Source organism: Oncorhynchus masou, chromosome 16 (assembly GCF_036934945.1).
Source record: "Oncorhynchus masou masou isolate Uvic2021 chromosome 16, UVic_Omas_1.1, whole genome shotgun sequence".
NCBI lineage: Eukaryota > Metazoa > Chordata > Actinopteri > Salmoniformes > Salmonidae > Oncorhynchus > Oncorhynchus masou.
In genome coordinates this window covers 44,919,911-44,944,697 of record NC_088227.1, presented here as the reverse complement: position 1 = coordinate 44,944,697, position 24,787 = coordinate 44,919,911, and the positions used below count along the sequence as shown (strand labels likewise).

Below are 24,787 nucleotides of genomic sequence, written 5' to 3'. Positions count from 1 at the left end.
GTTTCTTCCTGAACTGACAGAATGACTATCCTTCAGCTATCCTTCATCTATCCTTCAGCTGTCCTTCAGCTATCCTTCAGCTATCCTTCAGCTATCCTTCAGCTATCCTTCAGCTATCCTTCAGCTATCCTTCATCTATCCTTCAGCTATCCTTCAGCTATCCTTCATCTATCCTTCAGCTGTCCTTCAGCTATCCTTCAGCTATCCTTCTGCTATCCTTCAGCTATCCTTCAGCTGTCCTTCAGCTATCCTTCAGCTATCCTTCATCTATCCTTCAGCTATCCTTCAGCTATCCTTCATCTATCCTTCAGCTATCCTTCAGCTGTCCTTCAGCTGTCCTTCAGCTGTCCTTCAGCTATCCTTCAGCTATCCTTCAGCTGTCCTTCAGCTGTCCTTCAGCTGTCCTTCAGCTATCCTTCAGCTATCCTTCAGCTATCCTTCAGCTATCCTTCAGCTGTCCTTCAGCTGTCCTTCAGCTATCCTTCAGCTGTCCTTCAGCTGTCCTTCAGCTATCCTTAAGCTGTCCTTCAGCTGTCCTTCAGCTATCCTTCAGCTATCCTTCAGCTATCCTTCAGCTATCCTTCAGCTATCCTTCATCTATCCTTCAGCTATCCTTCAGCTATCCTTCATCTATCCTTCAGCTGTCCTTCAGCTATCCTTCAGCTATCCTTCTGCTATCCTTCAGCTATCCTTCAGCTGTCCTTCAGCTATCCTTCAGCTATCCTTCATCTATCCTTCAGCTATCCTTCAGCTATCCTTCATCTATCCTTCAGCTATCCTTCAGCTGTCCTTCAGCTGTCCTTCAGCTGTCCTTCAGCTATCCTTCAGCTATCCTTCAGCTGTCCTTCAGCTGTCCTTCAGCTATCCTTCAGCTATCCTTCAGCTATCCTTCAGCTATCCTTCAGCTGTCCTTCAGCTGTCCTTCAGCTATCCTTCAGCTGTCCTTCAGCTGTCCTTCAGCTATCCTTAAGCTGTCCTTCAGCTATCCTTCAGCTATCCTTCAGCTGTCCTTCAGCTGTCCTTCAGCTATCCTTCAGCTGTCCTTCAGCTATCATTCAGTTATCCTTCAGCTATCCTTCAGCTATCCTTCAGGTGTCCTTCAGCTGTTCTTCAGCTGTCCTTCAGCTATCCTTCAGGTGTCCTTCAGTTATCCTTCAGGTGTCCTTCAGCTATCCTTCAGCTGTCCTTCAGCTGTCCTTCAGCTATCCTTCAGCTGTCCTTCAGCTATCATTCAGTTATCCTTCAGCTATCCTTCAGCTATCCTTCAGGTGTCCTTCAGCTGTCCTTCAGCTGTCCTTCAGCTATCCTTCAGGTGTCCTTCAGCTATCTTTCAGCTGTCCTTCAGCTATCCTTCAGCTATCCTTCAGGTGTCCTTCAGCTGTCCTTCAGCTGTCCTTCAGCTATCCTTCAGGTGTCCTTCAGCTATCCTTCAGTTATCCTTCAGGTGTCCTTCAGCTATCCTTCAGTTATCCTTCAGCTATCCTTCAGCTATCCTTCAGGTGTCCTTCAGCTGTCCTTCAGCTGTCCTTCAGCTATCCTTCAGGTGTCCTTCAGCTATCCTTCAGCTATCCTTCAGCTATCCTTCAGCTATCCTTCAGGTGTCCTTCAGCTGTCCTTCAGCTGTCCTTCAGCTATCCTTCAGGTGTCCTTCAGCTATCCTTCAGGTGTCCTTCAGCTATCCTTCAGGTGTCCTTCAGCTATCCTTCAGCTGTCCTTCAGCTGTCCTTCAGCTATCCTTCAGTTATCCTTCAGCTATCCTTCAGCTATCCTTCAGCTGTCCTTCAGCTATCCTTCAGCTATCCTTCAGCTATCCTTCAGCTGTCCTTCAGCTATCCTTCAGCGATCTGTCAGCTGTCCTTCAGCTGTCCTTCAGCTATCATTCAGCTATCCTTCAGTTATCCTTCAGCTGTCCTTCAGCTATCCTTCAGCTGTCCTTCAGCTATCCTTCAGCTGTCCTTCAGCTATCCTTCAGCTATCCTTCAGCTGTCCTTCAGCTATCCTTCAGCTGTCCTTCAGCTATCCTTCAGCTATCCTTCAGTTATCCTTCAGCTATCCTTCAGCTATCCTTCAGCTGTCCTTCAGCTATCCTTCAGCTATCCTTCAGCTGTCCTTCAGCTGTGGAGGTGGAAATTATAGGCATTTAGCAAGACACCCCCAATGAAGGAGTGGTTCTACAGGTGGGGACCACAGACCACTTCTCAGTTCCTATGCTTCCTGGCTGATGTTTTGGTCACTTTTGAATGCTGGCGGTGCTTTCACTCTAGTGGTAGCATGAGACGGAGTCTACAACCCACACAAGTGGCTCAGGTAGTGCATCTCATCCAGGATGGAACATCAATGCGAGATGTGGCAAGAAGGTTTGCTGTGTCTGTAAGCGGAGTGTCCAGAGCATGGAGGCGCTACCAGGAGACAGGTAGCCTGAGTGCCATTAGGTACCGAGATGAGATCCTCAGACCCCTTGTGAGACCATATGCTGGTGTGGTTGGCCCTGGGTTCCTCCTAATGCAAGACAATGCTAGACCACATGTGGCTGGAGTGTGTCAGCAGTTCCTGCAAGAGAAAGGCATTGATGCTATGGACTGGCCCGCCCGTTTCCCAGACCTGAATCCAGTTGAGCACATCTGGGACATCATGTCTCGCTCCATCCACCAACGCCACGTTGCACCACAGACTGTCCAGGAGTTGGCGGATGCTTTAGTCCAGGTCTGGGAGGAGATCCCTCAGGAGACCATCCACCACCACCTCATTAGGAGCATGCCCAAGCATTGTAGGGAGGTCATACAGGCATGTGGAGGGCACACACACTACTGACCTTCATTTTGACTTGTTTTAAGGACATTACATTTAAGGACATTACAAAGATGGATCAGCCTGTAGTGTGGTTTTCCACTTTAATTTTGAGTGTGACTCCAAATCCAGACCTCCATGGGTTGATACATTTGATTTCCATTGATAATTTTTGTGTGATTTTGTTGTCAGCACATTCAACTATGTAAAGAAAAAAGTATTTAATAATAATATCGCCATAAACTAAAAGGCCGCTCAGCAAGGAAGACTGCTTCAAAACTGTAAAAAAGCCAGACTGCGGTTTGCAACTGCACATGGGGACAAAGATTGTACTTTTTGGTGAAATGTCCTCTGGTCTGATGAAACAAAAATATAACTGTTTGGCCATAATGACCATCGTTATGTTTGGAGGAAAAAGGGGGAGGCTTGTAAGCCGAAGAACATCATCCCAACCGTGAAGCACGGGGGTGGCAGCATCATGTTGTGGGGGTGCTTTGCTGCAGGAGGGACTGGTGCACTTCACAAAATAGATGGCATCATGAGGTAGGAAAATTATGTGGATATATTGAAGCAACATCTCAAGACATCAGTCAGGAAGTGAAATCTTGGTTGCAAATGGGTCTTAGAAATGGACAATGACCTCAAGCATACTTCCAAAATTGTGGCAAAATGGCTTAAGGACAACAAAGTCAAGTTACAAGCCTTTTCAGTTCTGCCAACACATTTTCTATAAGATTGAGGTCAGGGCTTTGTGATGGCCACTCCTACTAACCTGACTCAGTTACACCAGCTCTGTCCGGAGGAATGGGCAAAAATTCACCCAATTTATTGTGGGAAGCTTGTGGAAGGCTACCCGAAACGTTTGACCCAAGTTAAACTATTTTAAAGGCAATGCTACCAAATACTAATTGAGTGTATGTCAACTTCTGACCCGCTGGGAATGTGATGAAAGAAATATAAACTTAAATAAATCATTCCCTCTACTATTATTCTGACATTTCACATTCTTAAAATAAGGTGGTGATCCTAACTGACCTAAAACAGGGAATTTTTACTAGGATTGCGGCTGGGATTCCCTTTGTAGTCCGTAATAGTTTTCAAGCCCTTCCACATCCGACGAGCGTCAGAGCCGGCCTCGTAGGATTCAATCTTAATCAGAGCCGGCCTCGTAGGATTCAATCTTAATCAGAGCCGGCCTCGTAGGATTCAATCTTAATCAGAGCCGGCCTCGTAGGATTCAATCTTAATCAGAGCCGGCCTCGTAGGATTCAATCTTAATCAGAGCCGGCCTCGTAGGATTCAATCTTAATCAGAGCCGGCCTCGTAGGATTCAATCTTAATCAGAGCCGGCCTCGTAGGATTCAATCTTAATCAGAGCCGGCCTCGTAGGATTCAATCTTAATCAGAGCCGGCCTCGTAGGATTCAATCTTAATCAGAGCCGGCCTCGTAGGATTCAATCTTAATCAGAGCCGGCCTCGTAGGATTCAATCTTAATCTTGTATTGACGCTTTGACTGTTTGACTGATGATTCTTGGAACATATTCCAGTCTGTTCTAGCAAAACAGTTCTGTTGCGTAGCATCAGTTATTTTTTATTGAGCGAGTCACTGGTACTTCCTGCTTTAGTTTTTGCTTGCAAGCAGGAATCAGGAGGATAGAATTATGGTCAGATTTGCCAAATGGAGGGCCGAGGGAGAGTTTTGTACGTGTCTCTGTGTGTGGAGTACAGGTGGTCTAAATTTGTTTTCAAATCCATTTTCTTTGGTCACATACACGTGATTTGCAGATGTTATTGCAGATGTAGCAAAATGCTTCTATCTCTCTGCCTCTCTCTCTCTCTCTCTCTCTCTCTCTATCTATCTCTGTCTCTATCTATCTCTGTCTCTATCTATCTATCTATCTATCTATCTATCTATCTATCTATCTCTGTCTCTCTATCTATCTCTGTCTCTATCTATCTATCTCTGTCTCTATCTATCTATTTGTGTCTATCTATCTTTGTCTCTCTTTTTCTCTCTCTGGTATCTCTGCCTCTCTCTATCTCTCCCTCTATCAGTCTCTCTTTCTCCCAATATCAATCTCTCTGTGTCTCTCTCTCCCTCTGCCATTTTCTCACTTTACTTGAATGTTACATTGGCATTAGGCCTAGGCCATCATTGAAAATAAGACTTTGTTCTTAACTGACTTGACTAGTTAAATAAAGGTTAAAAAAAATATATATGAAAAATTACAAAACTGAACGATATATTTGAGCATCAGTATTAATAAATATGAACAGAGAAAAAAAATGTAGCATGAAATAAAAAATAATACATAAAAAAAGAGCATAGAATTAAGAAATTCAATCTACAGACCAGGAACTACTGTCTCTATTATAACAGACCAGGAACTACTGTCTCTATTATAACAGACCAGGAACTACTGTCTCTATTATAACAGACCAGGAACTACTGTCTCTATTATAACAGACCAGGAACTACTGTCTCTATTATAACAGACCAGGAACTACTGTCTCTATTATAACAGACCAGGAACTACTGTCTCTATTATAACAGACCAGGAACTACTGTCTCTATAATAACAGACCAGGAACTACTGTCTCTATTATAACAGACCAGGAACTACTGTCTCTATTATAACAGACCAGGAACTACTGTCTCTATTATAACAGACCAGGAACTACTGTCTCTATAATAACAGACCAGGAACTACTGTCTCTCTTGTACCCCTGCACATTGACTCAGTACTGGTACCCCGTGTATATAACCAAGTTATCATTGACTCAGTACTGGTACCCCGTGTATATAACCAAGTTATCATTGACTCAGTACTGGTACCCTGTGTATATAGCCTAGTTATCATGACTCAGTACTGGTACCCTGTGTATATAGCCTAGTTATCATTGACTCAGTACTGGTACCCAGTGTATATAGCCAAGTTATCATTGACTCAGTACTGGTACCCTGTGTATATAGCCTAGTTATCATTACTCTGTACTGGTACCCAGTGTATATAACCAAGTTATCATTGACTCAGTACTGGTACCCTGTGTATATAGCCAAGTTATCATGGACTCAGTACTGGTACCCTGTGTATATAGCCTAGTTATCATTACTCAGTACTGGTACCCCGTGTATATAGCCAAGTTATCATGGACTCAGTACTGGTACCCTGTGTATATAGCCAAGTTATCATTGACTCAGTACTGGTACCCTGTGTATATAGCCTAGTTATCATTACTCAGTACTGGTACCCTGTGTATATAACCTAGTTATCATGGACTCAGTACTGGTACCCTGTGTATATAGCCAAGTTATCATTACTCATTGACTCAGTACTGGTACCCAGTGTATATAACCTAGTTATCATTGACTCAGTACTGGTACCCTGTGTATATAGCCAAGTTTCAAATTTGAAATATACATCAGTCTTTTGCTTTCTCTCTCCCTCTGTCAGTCAATTCTCTCTCTCTCAATTCAATTCAATTGACTTTATTGACAAGGCAAGTTCATTATAGCTTACATTGTCAAAGTATACATATTGAAAAATATAAATAAAATGAAAATATATCTTTATATATATAATATATTTATATATAAATATAAGGTGGGACCAACAGCAATAATAATAGTAGTAGTGGACATGGGATTACCATTAACAACAACAATATTAATCAGAACAACAATACATTAAAGCAATGGTCTCTCTCTCTCTCCCCCCTCTCCCCTCTCTCTTTCTCTGTCTCTCTCTGTCTCTCTCTACTCTCTCCCCTCTCTCCCCCTCTCTTTCTCTTTCTCTCTGTCTCTCTCCCTCTCCCTCTCCCTCTCCCTCTCCCTCTCTCTGTCCCTCTATCTTTGTTGGCTGCAGTGAGTGTATTGCTGAGGTTGTTATGTTGTGTTGTTGTTTACTAAGTCTGTTTGTTTCTGTTGTTTACAGGACTATCCATCGTACACAACGTTTGGCCAAAACCAGTACGCCCAGTATTACTCCGCCTCCACCTACGGAACCTACATGACGTCCAATAGCATGGATGGAACCGGCTCCTCATCGGCCTATCAGCTGCAAGACTCCAACCCCGTCATGACAGTACAGACCAATGAGCTTCACCCAGGTACGCCCCAGCCAATCACCACCCACTTGTGGAATTACAACCAGTAGTGTGTGTGTGTACAATCGTGTCTGTCTGTCTGTCTGTCTGTCTGTCTGTGTGTGTGTGTGTGTGTGTGTGTGTGTGTGTGTGTGTGTGTGTGTGTGTGTGTGTGTGTGTGTGTGTGTGTGTGTGTGTGTGTGTGTGTGTGTGTGTGTGTGTGTGTGTACGTGTGTGTGTACGTGTGTGTGTACGTGTGTACCTGTTTAACTATACTTGTGGGTACTGTAGTTTAGGTCTTATTAGATTTGGGTGTTGATAAAGATTGAGTCAGTTTTTTTACTGAGATCTGACTCCTGTCTGAACACGTTGTGACGCTCTAAATTCGGTGTGTGTGTGTGTGTGTGTGTGTGTGTGTGTGTGTGTGTGTGTGTGTGTGTGTGTGTGTGTGTGTGTGTGTGTGTGTGTGTGTGTACAGGGGACGCGGTGCAGAGCCCCATGAAGGAACTGGATGACCGTGGCTGTCGGAGTGGGGGAGGAGCTAAAGCCAGGGGGAGGGGCCGCAAGAACAACCCCTCACCGCCCCCCGACAGTGACCTGGAGGTACCCACTGACACACACACACACACACCTATATGCAGGTACACAAATGCACACACATTTATACACACACTTAGGTATGCAAACGCATACACACACACAGACAATTATTAGCATTGTCATCAGATGCTGAATACTCCTCTCTCTCCCGCCCCTTTCTCCCCCCTTTCTCCCCCTCCCCTTCTCTCTCTCTCCACCTTTCTCCCCCTCTCTCCCCCCCCCCTTCTCTCTCCCCCCTCTCCCCCCTCTCTCCCCCTCCCCTTCTCTCTCCCCCCCTTCTCTCTCTCTCTCCCCCTCTCTTTCTCTCGCTCTCTCTCCCCCTTCCCCCCCCTCTCTCCCCCTCACCTTCTCTCTCTCCAGAGGGTGTTTGTCTGGGATCTGGATGAGACCATCATAGTGTTCCACTCTCTGCTGACAGGCTCCTACGCACAGAAATATGGCAAGGTGAGACGCCCCGCCCACTACTACTCAACCCTACTCTATTATACCCTACTCAACCCTACTCTATTCTATCCCACTCAACCCTACTCTATTATACCCTACTCAACCCTACTCTATTATACCCTACTCAACCCTACTCTATTATACCCTACTCAACCCTACTCTATTATACCCTACTCAACCCTACTCTATTCTATCCCACTCAACCCTACTCTATTATACCCTACTCAACCCTACTCTATTATACCCTACTCAACCCTACTCTATTATACCCTACTCAATCCTACTCTATTATACCCTACTCAACCCTACTCTATTCTATCCCACTCAACCCTACTCTATTATACCCTACTCAACCCTACTCTATTCTATCCCACTCAACCCTACTCTATTATACCCTACTCAACCCTACTCTATTATACCCTACTCAACCCTACTCTATTATACCCTACTCAACCCTACTCTATTATACCCTACTCAACCCTACTCTATTCTATCCCACTCAACCCTACTCTATTATACCCTACTCAACCCTACTCTATTCTATCCCACTCAACCCTACTCTATTATACCCTACTCAACCCTACTCTATTATACCCTACTCAACCCTACTCTATTATACCCTACTCAACCCTACTCTATTATACCCTACTCAACCCTACTCTATTATACCCTACTCAACCCTACTCTATTCTATCCCACTCAACCCTACTCTATTATACCCTACTCAACCCTACTCTATTATACCCTACTCAACCCTACTCTATTCTATCCCACTCAACCCTACTCTATTATACCCTACTCAACCCTACTCTATTATACCCTACTCAACCCTACTCTATTATACCCTACTCAACCCTACTCTATTCTATCCCACTCAACCCTACTCTATTATACCCTACTCAACCCTACTCTATTCTATCCCACTCAACCCTACTCTATTATACCGTACCCTACTCTATTATACCCTACTCAACCCTACTCTATTATACCCTACTCAACCCTACTCTATTCTATCCCACTCAACCCTACTCTATTCTATCCCACTCAACCCTACTCTATTATACCCTACTCAACCCTACTCTATTCTATCCCACTCAACCCTACTCTATTATACCCTACTCAACCCTACTCTATTATACCCTACTCAACCCTACTCTATTATACCCTACTCAACCCTACTCTATTCTATCCCACTCAACCCTACTCTATTCTATCCCACTCAACCCTACTCTATTATACCCTACTCAACCCTACTCTATTCTATCCCACTCAACCCTACTCTATTATACCCTACTCAACCCTACTCTATTATACCCTACTCAACCCTACTCTATTATACCCTACTCAACCCTACTCTATTATACCCTACTCAACCCTACTCTATTATACCCTACTCAACCCTACTCTATTATACCCTACTCAACCCTACTCTATTCTATCCCACTCAACCCTACTCTATTATACCCTACTCTACTCTATTCTACCCTACCTTACCCTACATTTCTCTACTCTACCCTACTCTACTCTACTCTACCCTACTCTATTATACCGTACCCTACTCTATTCTACTATATTCTATCCTACCCTACTCTACTCTACTATATTCTATCCTAACCTACTCTACTCTACTATATTCTACCCTACCCTACCCTACATTTCTCTACTCTACCCAACTCTACTCTACCCTACTCTATTCTACAATACCTTACCCTACTCTATTCTATCCTACTCTACCCTAGTCAACCCTACTCATCTACCCAACCCTACCCTACTCTATTCTACAATACCTTACCCTACTCTATTCTACAATACCCTACCCTACTCTATTCTACCCTACTCTACCCTAGTCAACCCTACTCATCTACCCAACCCTGCCCTACTCTACTCTATTCTACCCTACTCTACCCTACTCTATTCTACAATACCTTACCCTACTCTACTCTACCCTACTCTATTTAACCCTTCTCTACCCTAGTCAACCCTACTCTATTCAACCCTACCTTACCCTACTCTACTATATTCTACCCTAGTCTACCCTAGTCTATTCTATACTACCCTACTCTATTCTACTATATTCTATCCTACCCTACTCTACCCTACCCTATTCTACCCTACCCTATTCTACCCTACTCTATTCTACCCTACTATATTCTATCCTACCCTACTCTACCCTACCCTATTTTACCCTACCCTATTCTACCCTACTCTATTCTACCCTACTCTATTCTACCCTACTATATTCTATCCTACCCTACTCTACCCTACCATATTCTACCCTACTCTATTCTACCCTACTATATTCTATCCTACCCTACTCTACCCTACCCTACTCTACCCTACCCTATTCTACCCTACTCTATTCTACCCTACTCTTTTCTATTCTACCCTACTCTATTCTACCCTACTCTTTTCTATTCTACCCTACCCTATTCTACCCTACTCTTTTCTATTCTACCCTACTCTATTCTACCCTACTCTATTCTACCCTACTATATTCTATCCTACCCTACTCTACCCTACCCTACTCTACCCTACCCTATTCTACCCTACTCTATTCTACCCTACTCTTTTCTATTCTACCCTACTCTATTCTACCCTACTCTATTCTACCCTACTATATTCTATCCTACCCTACCCTATTATACCCTACCCTATTCTACCCTACTCTATTCTACCCTACTTTATTCTACCCTACTATATTATTTCCTACCCTACTCTACCCTACCCTATTCTACCCTACTCTATTCTACCCTACTCTATTCTACCCTACTCTTTTCTATTCTACCCTACTATATTCTATCCTACCCTACTCTACACTACTCTATTCTACCCACTTGAAAGCCAGGCCCACCCACTTGGGAGCCAGGCCCAGCCAATCAGAATTAGTTGTTCCCCTCAAAAGGGCTTCATTACAGACAGAAATACTCCTCAGTTTCATCAGCTGTCCAGGTGGCTGGTCTCATATGACGAAGAAGGTGAAGAAGCTGCATGTAGAGGTCCTGGGCTGGCATGGTTACCATGTGGTCTACGTTTGTGAGGCCGGTTGGACGTACTGCCAAATTATTGAGACATCTGTGGCATTGTGTTGTGTGACAAAACTGCACATTTTAGAGTGGCCTTTTATTGTCCCCTAGCACAAGGTGCACCTGCGTAATGATCATGCTTTTTGTGTGTATGGAACATTTCTGGGATGTTTTATTTCAGCTCTCTTCAACACTTTATGTGTTGTTTTATACTTTTGTTCAGTGTAGCCCGCAGCCATACGGCTAAGCCAGATCAGTGGTTTTTTATGCTCAACCGTTTCCCGTGTGTATATCAAGAATGGTCCACCACCCAAAGGACATCCAGCCAATTTAACACAACTGTGGGAAGCATTGGAGTCAACATGGGACCAGCATCACTGTGGAAAGCTTTCATATCACGCTTCTTTAGACCTCTCTAAAATAAATAATGGATTTATTGTGAAGGTGTAGACTATATTACATGGATTTATTGTGATGGTGTAGACTATATTACATGGATTTATTGTGATGGTGTAGGTAGACTATATTACATGGATTTATTGTGATGGTGTAGACTATATTACATGGATTTATTGTGAAGGTGTAGACTATATTACATGGATTTATTGTGATGGTGTAGACTATATTACATGGATTTATTGTGATGGTGTAGGTAGACTATATTACATGGATTTATTGTGAAGGTGTTGGTAGACTATATTACATGGATTTATTGTGAAGGTGTAGACTATATTACATGGATTTATTGTGATGGTGTAGACTATATTACATGGATGTATTGTGATGGTGTAGACTATATTACATGGATTTATTGTGATGGTGTAGACTATATTACATGGATTTATTGTGATGGTGTAGGTAGACTATATTACATGGATTTATTGTGAAGGTGTAGGTAGACTATATTACATGGATTTATTGTGAAGGTGTAGACTATATTACATGGATTTATTGTGATGGTGTAGGTAGACTATATTACATGGATTTATTGTGAAGGTGTAGGTAGACTATATTACATGGATTTATTGTGAAGGTGTAGACTATATTACATGGATTTATTGTGATGGTGTAGACTATATTACATGGATTTATTGTGATGGTGTAGACTATATTACATGGATTTATTGTGATGGTGTAGGTAGACTATATTACATGGATTTATTGTGAAGGTGTAGACTATATTACATGGATGTATTGTGATGGTGTAGACTATATTACATGGATTTATTGTGATGGTGTAGACTATATTACATGGATTTATTGTGATGGTGTAGACTATATTACATGGATTTATTGTGATGGTGTAGACTATATTACATGGATTTATTGTGATGGTGTAGACTATATTACATGGATTTATTGTGATGGTGTAGACTATATTACATGGATTTATTGTGATGGTGTAGACTATATTACATGGATTTATTGTGAAGGTGTAGGTAGACTATATTACATGGATTTATTGTGATGGTGTAGGTAGACTATATTACATGGATTTATTGTGAAGGTGTAGGTAGACTATATTACATGGATTTATTGTGAAGGTGTAGGTAGACTATATTACATGGATTTATTGTGATGGTGTAGGTAGACTATATTACATGGATTTATTGTGATGGTGTAGGTAGACTATATTACATGGATTTATTGTGAAGGTGTAGGTAGACTATATTACATGGATTTATTGTGATGGTGTAGGTAGACTATATTACATGGATTTATTGTGAAGGTGTAGACTATATTACATGGATTTATTGTGATGGTGTAGGTAGACTATATTACATTGATTCATTGTGATGGTGTAGACTATATTACATGGATTTATTGTGAAGGTGTAGGTAGACTATATTACATGGATTTATTGTGATGGTGCAGACTATATTACATGGATTTATTGTGGAGGTGTAGGTAGACTATATTACATGGATTTATTGTGATGGTGTAGACTATATTACATGGATTTATTGTGATGGTGTAGACTATATTACATGGATTTATTGTGATGGTGTAGACTATATTACATGGATTTATTGTGATGGTGTAGGTAGACTATATTACATGGATTTATTGTGATGGTGTAGACTATATTACATGGATTTATTGTGATGGTGTAGACTATATTACATGGATTTATTGTGATGGTGTAGGTAGACTATATTACATGGATTTATTGTGATGGTGTAGACTATATTACATGGATTTATTGTGATGGTGTAGACTATATTACATGGATTTATTGTGATGGTGTAGGTAGACTATATTACATGGATTTATTGTGATGGTGTAGACTATATTACATGGATTTATTGTGAAGGTGTAGACTATATTACATGGATTTATTGTGATGGTGTAGACTATATTACATGGATTTATTGTGATGGTGTAGGTAGACTATATTACATGGATTTATTGTGATGGTGTAGACTATATTACATGGATTTATTGTGATGGTGTAGACTATATTACATGGATTTATTGTGATGGTGTAGGTAGACTATATTACATGGATTTATTGTGATGGTGTAGACTATATTACATGGATTTATTGTGAAGGTGTAGGTAGACTATATTACATGGATTTATTGTGAAGGTGTTGGTAGACTATATTACATGGATTTATTGTGATGGTGTAGGCTATATTACATGGATTTGTTGTGAAGGTGTAGGCTATATTACATGGATTTATTGTGAAGGTGTAGACTATATTACATGGATTTATTGTGATGGTGTAGACTATATTACATGTATTTATTGTGAAGGTGTAGACTATATTACATGGATTTATTGTGATGGTGTAGGCTATATTACATGGATTTATTGTGAAGGTGTAGGCTATATTACATGGATTTATTGTGGTGGTGTAGACTATATTACATGGATTTATTGTGATGGTGTAGACTATATTACATGTATTTATTGTGAAGGTGTAGACTATATTACATGGATTTATTGTGATGGTGTAGGCTATATTACATGGATTTATTGTGAAGGTGTAGACTATATTACATGGATTTATTGTGATGGTGTAGGTAGACTATATTACATGGATTTATTGTGAAGGTGTAGACTATATTACATGGATTTATTGTGAAGGTGTAGTCTATATTACAATGGATTTAATAAATGTAGATGTTCCAACGGTCTGCATCAGTGGCTTGGATGCTAAGCGTGGAAGCCAGGATATGCTAAACATGTTTATGCTAATTAAAAGGTCAAATACCACGAGACCAGCAGTTATTTGCACGACTATCATCTGCTGACAAAATGTCATGACCGCCACAGCCCTATAGTCATTCAGAGGGTGAATTGGCAAGACAAACGATTTAAGTGCCTTTGAACTGCAAAACTGCTGAGTTTTTCATGCTCAAATGTTTCCCGTGTGTGTATCAAGAATGGTCCACCACCCAAAGGACATCCACCCAATTTAACACAACTGTGGGAAGCATTGGAGTCAACATGGGACCAGCATCACTGTGGAACGCCTTCGAACACCTTGTAGAGTCCATGCCCCCTGACGAATTTAGGTCTAAAGTCTAATATCCACCCTCAGTCCAGTCCTCCAGTTTGTTATTATCTAGTTACATTCCTTTACATTTGGTAATATTATAAAGTTGTTGTTTTTTTTATTAAAAAAGATATTTCACAGCATTTGGAGGACATATGTTGATCACCTTGGAGAACGTTTGTATAGTGGGCGTTGTGTTTTGGTGTTTTTGTGCTATGTTGTTTGTGCCGTAGAAAAAATACAATCAATGAGAAAATGACAACATAAAGGTCAGAGTTCAATGGCTATCAATCAGCTTTATTCCTACCTCGTGTCCCAAATGGCACCCAATTCCCTATGTTGTGCACTACTTTAGGTCAGGGCTCTATGGCACCCTATTCCCTATGTAGTGCACTACTTTAGATCAGGTCCCTATGGCACCCTATTCCCTATGTAGTGCACTACTTTAGAATAGGGCTCTATGGCACCTTATTTCTTATGTACTTTGGTCATAAGGAGTGCATTACATAGTTAATGGGTGGTCATTTCAGATGCATCTACTGTATACCTTTCCTACTGTATACCTCTCCTACTGTATACCTCTCCTACTGTTTACCTCTCCTACTGTATACCTCTCCTACTGTATACCTCTCCTACTGTATACCTCTCCTACTGTATACCTCTCCTACTGTATACCTCTCCTACTGTTTACTGTATACTCTCCTACTGTATACTGTATACCTCTCCTACTGTATACCTCTCCTACTGTATACCTCTCCTCTCCTACTGTATACCTCCATCCTACTGTATACCTCTCCTACTGTATACCTCTCCTACTGTATACCTCTCCTACTACCTCTCCTACTGTATACCTCTCCTGTATACTGTTTATACCTCTCCTACTGTATACCTCTCCTACTGTATACCTCTCCTACTGTATACCTCTCCTACTGTATACCTCTCCTACTGTATAACTCTCCTAAGTGTATAACTCTCCTACTGTATACCTCTCCTACTGTATACCTCTCCATACCTCTCCTACTGTATAACTCTCCTACTGTATAACTCTCCTACTGTATACCTCTCCTACTGTATACCTCTCCATACCTCTCCTACTGTATACCTCTCCTACTGTATACCTCTCCTACTGTATACCTCTCCATACCTCTCCTACTGTATACCTCTCCATACCTCTCCTACTGTATACCTCTCCTACTGTATACCTCTCCATACCTCTCCTACTGTATACCTCTCCTACTGTATACCTCTCCTACTGTATACCTCTCCTACTGTATACCTCTCCTACTGTATACCTCTCCATACCTCTCCTACTGTATACCTCTCCTACTGTATACCTCTCCTACTGTATACCTCTCCTACTGCATACCTCTCCTACTGTATACCTCTCCTACTGTATACCTCTCCATACCTCTCCTACTGTATAACTCTCCTACTGTATAACTCTCCTACTGTATACCTCTCCTACTGTATACCTCTCCATACCTCTCCTACTGTATACCTCTCCTACTGTATACCTCTCCTACTGTATACCTCTCCATACCTCTCCTACTGTATACCTCTCCATACCTCTCCTACTGTATACCTCTCCTACTGTATACCTCTCCATACCTCTCCTACTGTATACCTACTGTATACCTCTCCTACTGTATACCTCTCCTACTGTATACTCCTACTGTATACCTCTCCTACTGTATACCTCTCCTACTGTATACCTCTCCTACTGTATATACCTCTCCTACTGTATACCTCTCCTACTGTCCATACCTCTCCTACTGTATACCTCCTACTGTATACCTACTGTATACCTCTCCTACTGTTTACCTCTCCTACTGTATACCTCTCCATACCTCTCCTACTGTATACCTCTCCTACTGTATACCTCTCCTACTGTATACCTCTCCTACTGTATACCTCTCCTACTGTATACCTCTCCTACTGTATACCTCTCCTACTGTATACCTCTCCCTACTGTATACCTCTCCATACCTCTCCTACTGTATACCTCTCCTACTGTATACCACTCCATACCTCTCCATACCTCTCCTACTGTATACCTCTCCTACTGTATACCTCTCCTACTGTATACCTCTCCTACTGTATACCTCTCCTACTGTATACCTCTCCATACCTCTCCTACTGTATACCTCTCCTACTGTATACCTCTCCTACTGTATACCTCTCCATACCTCTCCTACTGTATACCTCTCCATACCTCTCCTACTGTATACCTCTCCTACTGTATACCTCTCCATACCTCTCCTACTGTATACCTCTCCTACTGTATACCTCTCCTACTGTATACCTCTCCTACTGTATACCTCTCCTACTGTATACCTCTCCATACCTCTCCTACTGTATACCTCTCCTACTGTATACCTCTCCTACTGTATACCTCTCCTACTGCATACCTCTCCTACTGTATACCTCTCCTACTGTATACCTCTCCATACCTCTCCTACTGTATAACTCTCCTACTGTATAACTCTCCTACTGTATACCTCTCCTACTGTATACCTCTCCATACCTCTCCCTACTGTATACCTCTCCTACTGTATACCTCTCCTACTGTATACCTCTCCTACTGTATACCTCTGTATACCTCTCCTAATGTATACCTCTCCATACCTCTCCTACTGTATACCTCTCCTACTGTATACCTCTCCATACCTCTCCTACTGTATACCTCTCCTACTGTATACCTCTCCTACTGTATACCTCTCCTACTGTATACCTCTCCTACTGTATACCTCCTACTGTATACTGTATACCTCTCCATACCTCTCCTACTGTATACCTCTCCTACTGTATACCTCTCCTACTGTATACCTCTCCTACTGTATACCTCTCCTACTGTATACCTCTCCATACCTCTCCTACTGTATACCTCTCCTACTGTATACCTCTCCTACTGTTTACCTCTCCTACTGTATACCTCTCCTACTGTATACCTCTCCTACTGTATACCTCTCCTACTGTATACCTCTCCTACTGTATACCTCTCCTACTGTATACCTCTCCATACCTCTCCTACTGTATACCTCTCCTACTGTATACCACTCCATACCTCTCCATACCTCTCCTACTGTATACCTCTCCTACTGTATACCTCTCCTACTGTATACCTCTCCTACTGTATACCTCTCCTACTGTATACCTCTCCTACTGTATACCTCTCCTACTGTATACCTCTCCATACCTCTCCTACTGTATACCTCTCCTACTGTATACCACTCCATACCTCTCCATACCTCTCCTACTGTATACCTCTCCTACTGTATACCTCTCCTACTGTATACCTCTCCTACTGTATACCTCTCCTACTGTATACCTCTCCTACTGTATACCTCTCCATACCTCTCCTACTGTATACCTCTCCTACTGTATACCACTCCATACCTCTCCATACCTCTCCTACTGTATACCTCTCCTACTGTATACCTCTCCTACTGTATACCTCTCCTACTGTATACCTCTCCTACTGTATACCTCTCCTACTGTATACCTCTCCTACTGTATACCTCTCCTACTGTATACCACTCCATACCTCTCCATACCTCTCCTACTGTATACCTCTCCTACTGTATACCTCTCCTACTGTATACCTCTCCTACTGTATACCTCTCCTACTGTATACCTCTCCTACTGTATACCTCTCCATACCTCTCCTACTGTATACCTCTCCTACTGTATACCACTCCATACCTCTCCATACCTCTCCTACTGTATACCTCTCCTACTGTATACCTCTCCTACTGTATACCTCTCCTACTGTATACCTCTCCTACTGTATACCTCTCCTACTGTATACCTCTCCTACTGTATACCTCTCCATACCTCTCCTACTGTATACCTCTCCTACTGTATACCACTCCATACCTCTCCATACCTCTCCTACTGTATACCTCTCCTACTGTATACCTCTCCTACTGTATACCTCTCCTACTGTATACCTCTCCTACTGTATACCTCTCCTACTGTATACCTCTCCTACTGTATACCTCTCCATACCTCTCCTACTGTATAACTCTCCTACTGTATAACTCTCCTACTGTATACCTCTCCTACTGTATACCTCTCCTACTGTATACCTCTCCTACTGTATACCTCTCCATACCTCTCCTACTGTATACCTCTCCTACTGTATACCTCTCCTACTGTATACCTCTCCTACTGTATACCTCTCCTACTGTATACCTCTCCTACTGTATACCTCTCCATACCTCTCCTACTGTATACCTCTCCTACTGTATACCACTCCATACCTCTCCATACCTCTCCTACTGTATACCTCTCCTACTGTATACCTCTCCTACTGTATACCTCTCCTACTGTATACCTCTCCTACTGTATACCTCTCCTACTGTATACCTCTCCTACTGTATACCTCTCCATACCTCTCCTACTGTATACCTCTCCTACTGTATACCACTGTATACCTCCATACCTCTCCCTCTCCTACTGTATACCTCTCCTACTGTATACCTCTCCTACTGTATACCTCTCCTACTGTATACCTCTCCTACTGTATACCTCTCCTACTGTATACCTCTCCTACTGTATACCTCTCCTACTGTATACCTCCTCCATACCTCTCCTACTGTATAACTCTCCTACTGTATAACTCTCCTACTGTATACCTCTCCTACTGTATACCTCTCCTACTGTATACCTCTCCTACTGTATACCTCTCCATACCTCTCCTACTGTATACCTCTCCTACTGTATACCTCTCCTACTGTATAACTCTCCTACTGTATACCTCTCCTACTGTATACCTCTCCTACTGTATACCTCTCCTACTGTATACCTCTCCATACCTCTCCTACTGTATAACTCTCCTACTGTATAACTCTCCTACTGTATACCTCTCCTACTGTATACCTCTCCTACTGTATACCTCTCCTACTGTATACCTCTCCATACCTCTCCTACTGTATACCTCTCCATACCTCTCCTACTGTATACCTCTCCATACCTCTCCTACTGTATACCTCTCCTACTGTATACCTCTCCTACTGTATACCTCTCCTACTGTATACCTCTCCTACTGTATACCTCTCCTACTGTATACCTCTCCTACTGTATACCTCTCCATACCTCTCCTACTGTATACCTCTCCTACTGTATACCTCTCCTACTGTATACCTCTCCTACTGTATACCTCTCCTACTGTATACCTCTCCTACTGCATACCTCTCCTACTGTATACCTCTCCTACTGTATACCTCTCCTACTGTATACCTCTCCTACTGTATACCTCTCCTACTGTATACCTCTCCATACCTCTCCTACTGTATACCTCTCCTACTGTATACCTCTCCTACTGTATACCTCTCCTACTGTATACCTCTCCTACTGTATACCTCTCCTTGGCACAGGTGACTGATAAAATAATGATCAAATATTTACCTGAAGAAGCCGCAGGCTGATGGTACAGACTGAGTTCATAGCAGGCTGGTCATTGGTTTAGAAGAAAAGGAAAGGAGATGTGATAGCAGGGTGGTCATTGGTTTAGAAGATGTGGTATTTGAAACGAAGGAAAGGAGATGTGATAGCAGGGTGGTCATTGGTTTAGAAGATGTGGTATTTGAAACGAAGGAAAGGAGATGTGATAGCAGGCTGGTCATTGGTTTAGAAGATGTGGTATTTGAAACGAAGGAAAGGAGATGTGATAGCAGGCTGGTCATTGGTTTGGGTGGTCTTGGCTCTGGCACCCTTCTCTTCCTCTCTTTATCGCTCTCCTTCACCTTTATCTCTCTTCCCCTCCCTCTCTCTACGTGTCTCTATCTCCCTCCCTCTCTCTCTCTCCCTCCCTCTCTCTCCCTCTCCCTCCCTCTCTCTACATGTCTCTCTCTCTCCCTCCCTCTCTCTACATGTCTCTCTCTCTCCCTCCCACTCTCTCCCTCTCCCTCCCTCTCTCTACATGTCTCTCTCTCTCCCTCCCTCTCTCTACATGTCTCTCCCTCCCTCTCTCTACATGTCTCTCTCTCTCCCTCCCTCTCTCTACATGGCTCTCTCTCCCTCCCTCTCTCTACATGTCTCTCTCCCCCTCCCTCTCTCTACATGTCTCTCTCCGCCTCCCTCTCTCTACATGTCTCTCTCTCTCCCTCCCTCTCTCTACATGTCTCTCTCTCTCCCTCCCTCTTCCTCCCTCTCTCTACATGCCTCTCTCTCCCTCCCTCTTTCTACATGTCTCTCTCTCCCTCCCTCTATCTACATTTATCTCTCTCTCCTCATTTCTCTCTCTCTCCCTCTCTCTACATGTCTCTCTCTCTCCCTCCCTCTCTCCATGTCTCTCCCTCTCTCTCCATGTCGCTCTCTCTCTACATGTCTCTCTCTCTCCCTCCCTCTCTCTACATGTCTCTCTCTCCCTCCCTCTCTCTACATGTCTCTCTCTCCCTCCCTCTCTCTACATGTCTCTCTCTCTCCCTCCCTCTCTCTACATGTCTCTCTCTCTCCCTCCCTCTCTCTACATGTCTCTCTCTCTCCCTCCCTCTCTCTCCACGTCTCTCTCTCCCACCCTCTCTCCACGTCTCTCTCTCCCTCCCTCTCTCCGTCTCTCTCCCTCCCTCTCTCCACGTCTCTCTCCCTCCCTCTCTCCACGTCTCTCTCTCCCTCCCTCTCTCCACGTCTCTCTCTCCCTCCCTCTCTCTACATCTCTCTCTCCCTCCCTCTCGCTATATGTCTCTCTCCCTCCCTCGCTCTACATGTCTCTCTCTCCCTCCCTCTCTCTCCCTTCTCTCTCTCTCTCCCTCCCTCTCTCCATTTATCTCTGTGCTCGGTATGTGTCTATTCTGGGAGTCTCACAGTGTCAGCGAATCGCCGATCTATCGCAGATGATGGTTTTTGCAGCTGAGCTGCGGGTTGGCAGGGCTGCCCCCCAAACCTCTCTCACACCAACCCAGTCCCCCAAGGGTTTTTAAAGAGGGGCATAATGTTGATGGGACAGAACAAGTGTGACATGTCTTTCTCTCGCTCTCTCAGCATTTACTGAGATTATTTGAACATACCAGGCAGAGGGGGGAGGAGGGCAGGGGGGGAGGAGATGATGGTGGTGATGATGATGGTGGTGATGAAGGCTCCTCCTTTTCACAGTTAGTAGAGAACTGTTCACCCCTCATGGCCTGGTTCTTCTGGTCTTCCCAGTACAGCCAGTAGAGGACTGGTCACCCCTCAGATCCTGGTTCCTCTGGTCTACCCAGTACAGCCAGTAGAGGACTTGTCACCCCTCAGATCCTGGTTCCTCTGGTCTACCCAGTACAGCCAGTAGAGGACTGGTCACCCCTCAGAGCCTGGTTCCTCTGGTCTACCCAGTACAGCCAGTAGAGGACTGGTCACCCCTCAGAGCCTGGTTCCTCTCTACCCAGTACAGCCAGAAGAGGACTGGTCACCCCTCAGAGCCTGGATCCTCCCTACCCAGTACAGTCAGTAGAGGACTGGTCACCCCTCAGAGCCTGGTTCCTCTCTACCCAGTACAGACAGTAGAGGACTGGTCACCCCTCAGAGCCTGGTTCCTCTCTACCCAGTACAGCCAGTAGAGGACTGGTCACCCCTCAGAGCCTGGTTCCTCTGGTCTACCCAGTACAGCCAGTAGAGGACTGGTCACCCCTCAGAGCCTGGTTCCTCTCTACCCAGAACTGTTGAGGGTTTTAGGCTGGGTTTCTGTACAAGCACTTGAGACCTGCTGATGTAGAAAGAGCTTTATAAAATAAATGTCATTGATTGATTGATTGTTCGATTGTTTGTTTGATCAATCAATCAAATGTATTTATAAAGCCCTTCGTACATCAGCTGATATCTCAAAGTGCTGTACAGAAACCCAGCCTAAAACCACAAACAGCAAGCAATGCAGGTGTAGAAGCACGGTGGCTAGGAAAAACTCCCTAGAAAGGCCAAAACCTAGGAAGAAACCTAGAGAGGAACCAGGCTATGTGGGGTGGCCAGTCCTCTTCTGGCTGTGCCGGGTGGAGATTATAACAGAACATGGCCAACATGGAGACTGTATTGACGGATGTATTGATTGATTGACAGGACCCTCCCATGGCGGTGACACTGGGACTGAGGATGGAAGAGATGATCTTTAACCTGGCAGACACACACCTGTTCTTCAACGACTTAGAGGTAGGTACACACACCTGTTCTTCAACGACTTAGAGGTAGGTGAGCTCAGGAACACACACACTGTATAGATACAGCTACTGATCTGGGATCAGATCCCCACTGACAGTGTAATCTAATTCATTGTGATTTTAAAAAGGTCAAACTGATCCTAGATCAGCACTCCTCCTCCTCCTCTGAGAGGCTGTGATACGTGTGTAGCTCCTTCATGTGTAGACACTGCCCCCTAGTGACACAAACTAAAGACTTAAACTTGTCTGTCTGTCTGTCTGTCTGTCTGTGTGTGTTTCTGTGTGTTGCTGTGTGTTTCTGTGTGTTTCTGTGTGTGTGTGTTTCTGTTTCTGTGTGTTTCTGTTTCTGTGTGTTTCTGTGTGTTTTTGTGTGTTTCTGTGTGTTTTTGTGTGTTTCTGTGTGTGTTTCTGTTTCTGTGTGTGTGTGTTTCTGTTTCTGTGTGTTTCTGTTTCTGTGTGTGTTTCTGTTTCTGTGTGTTTCTGTGTGTGTGTTTCTGTTTCTGTGTGTTTCTGTGTGTTTCTGTTTCTGTGTGTTTCTGTGTTTCTGTTTCTGTGTGTGTGTTTCTGTTTCTGTGTGTTTCTGTGTGTGTTTCTGTGTGTTTCTGTCTGTGTGTGTGTGTTTCTGTTCCTGTGTGTTTCTGTCTGTGTGTGTGTGTTTCTGTCTGTGTGTTTCTGTGTGTTTCTGTCTGTGTGTGTGTGTGTGTTTCTGTTCCTGTGTGTTTCTGTGTGTGTTTCTGTGTGTTTCTGTCTGTGTCTGTGTGTTTCTGTCTGTGTGTGTGGGTGGGTGTTCAGGAGTGTGATCAGGTCCATATTGATGATGTGTCATCGGATGACAACGGACAGGACCTGAGGTGAGCGTTCAACATCCCTACGTTTTCTTCTTCACAGTTAAATGAGGAGTTCAGGATGTGAACAACTTGATATCAGACGATTCCTCGCTCTGAGAACAGTCTGTGGGTCAGGAGAAACTGGAATCCATGGGATTATTTTCTTTAAACAGCCAATTCAAACTTCACCTAACATCAAGTTGTAACATCCTCAACTACTCATTTAAGCCTGCATCATTCCAGAGGAGGCTGGTGAGGGGAGGACGGCTCATAATAATGCCATTCTAGTAATTCGCAGCGGTCTAAGGCACTGCATCTCAGTGCAAAAGGCATCACTACAGTCCCTGGTTCAATTCCAGGCTGTATCAAATCTGAAGAAGAAAAAAATGTCATTAAATTCCTCTCCTGCCATTACCACGAGCCCGTCCTCCCAAATTAAGGTGCCACCAACCTCCTGTGGTACGTAGACAATGCAAGAACTACAAGTACCTGCGCAAATGTCCATCCTGCGTAGTTAAGTAGCAAAAAAAAACTGCTGATGTTTGCCGCGCCGCAATTATAAACTCAAGAACAAGCACGCAGGATCGACAGCAAAATCAGGCTTAAATCATTTGAGTTAGGAATGTTCTGTGACATATTGTCCTGCTGAATTCATAGATGGTACTTACCATTTTTATAATAAAACATATTATTATAATTATTATTGACAGTGCTTACAGTTTTATAATAAAACATATTATTATCATTATTATTGACAGTGCTTACAGTTTTTATAATAAAACATATTATTATCATTATTATTGCCAGTGCTTACAGTTTTTATAATAAAACATATTATTATAATTATTATTGACAGTGCTTACAGTTTTTATAATAAAACATATTATTATAATTATTATTGACAGTGCTTACAGTTTTTATAATAAAACATATTATTATCATTATTATTGACAGTGCTTACCGTTTTTATAATAAAACATATTATTATCATTATTATTGACAGTACTTACAGTTTTGCAACTGATGGCTTCCATGCAGCGGCGACCAGCGCGAGCCTGTGCCTGGCGACGGGCGTCCGCGGAGGGGTGGACTGGATGAGGAAACTAGCCTTCCGCTACAGAAGAGTCAAAGAGATGTATAGCACATACAAAAACAATGTGGGGGGTAAGCCAATCGGAGAAGAGTTTACTGGAGAGGAGCCAATCAGAGAGCTCTTTTTTAGGCAGGGGGTGGGGTTGGGGGGGATAAATATATATATATATATTTTGTAACTGTCATACTGATATGTATAGTGTGTACATTTTAATCCACTGAGAAACATTTAGTATTGTCCTGCACTTTACTTTAGTACTTTAGTACAGGACAATACTAAATGTTTCTTGGTG

At 43.0% G+C, this 24,787-nt stretch overlaps 1 protein-coding gene across 2 annotated transcripts in view; it reads left to right on the top strand.

The window, feature by feature from the left end:
• Window positions 1-24,787, top strand: part of eya4 (EYA transcriptional coactivator and phosphatase 4) — a 194,931-nt gene that overhangs the window by 159,809 nt on the left and 10,335 nt on the right. For both annotated transcript variants that reach the window (XM_064991764.1, XM_064991765.1), the window contains 6 exons: window positions 6,724-6,898; window positions 7,353-7,477; window positions 7,835-7,918; window positions 22,478-22,567; window positions 23,368-23,426; window positions 24,406-24,566. In XM_064991764.1, coding sequence (XP_064847836.1) covers window positions 6,724-6,898; window positions 7,353-7,477; window positions 7,835-7,918; window positions 22,478-22,567; window positions 23,368-23,426; window positions 24,406-24,566 — 694 coding nt within the window. The remainder of the gene's footprint in view (window positions 1-6,723; window positions 6,899-7,352; window positions 7,478-7,834; window positions 7,919-22,477; window positions 22,568-23,367; window positions 23,427-24,405; window positions 24,567-24,787) is intronic.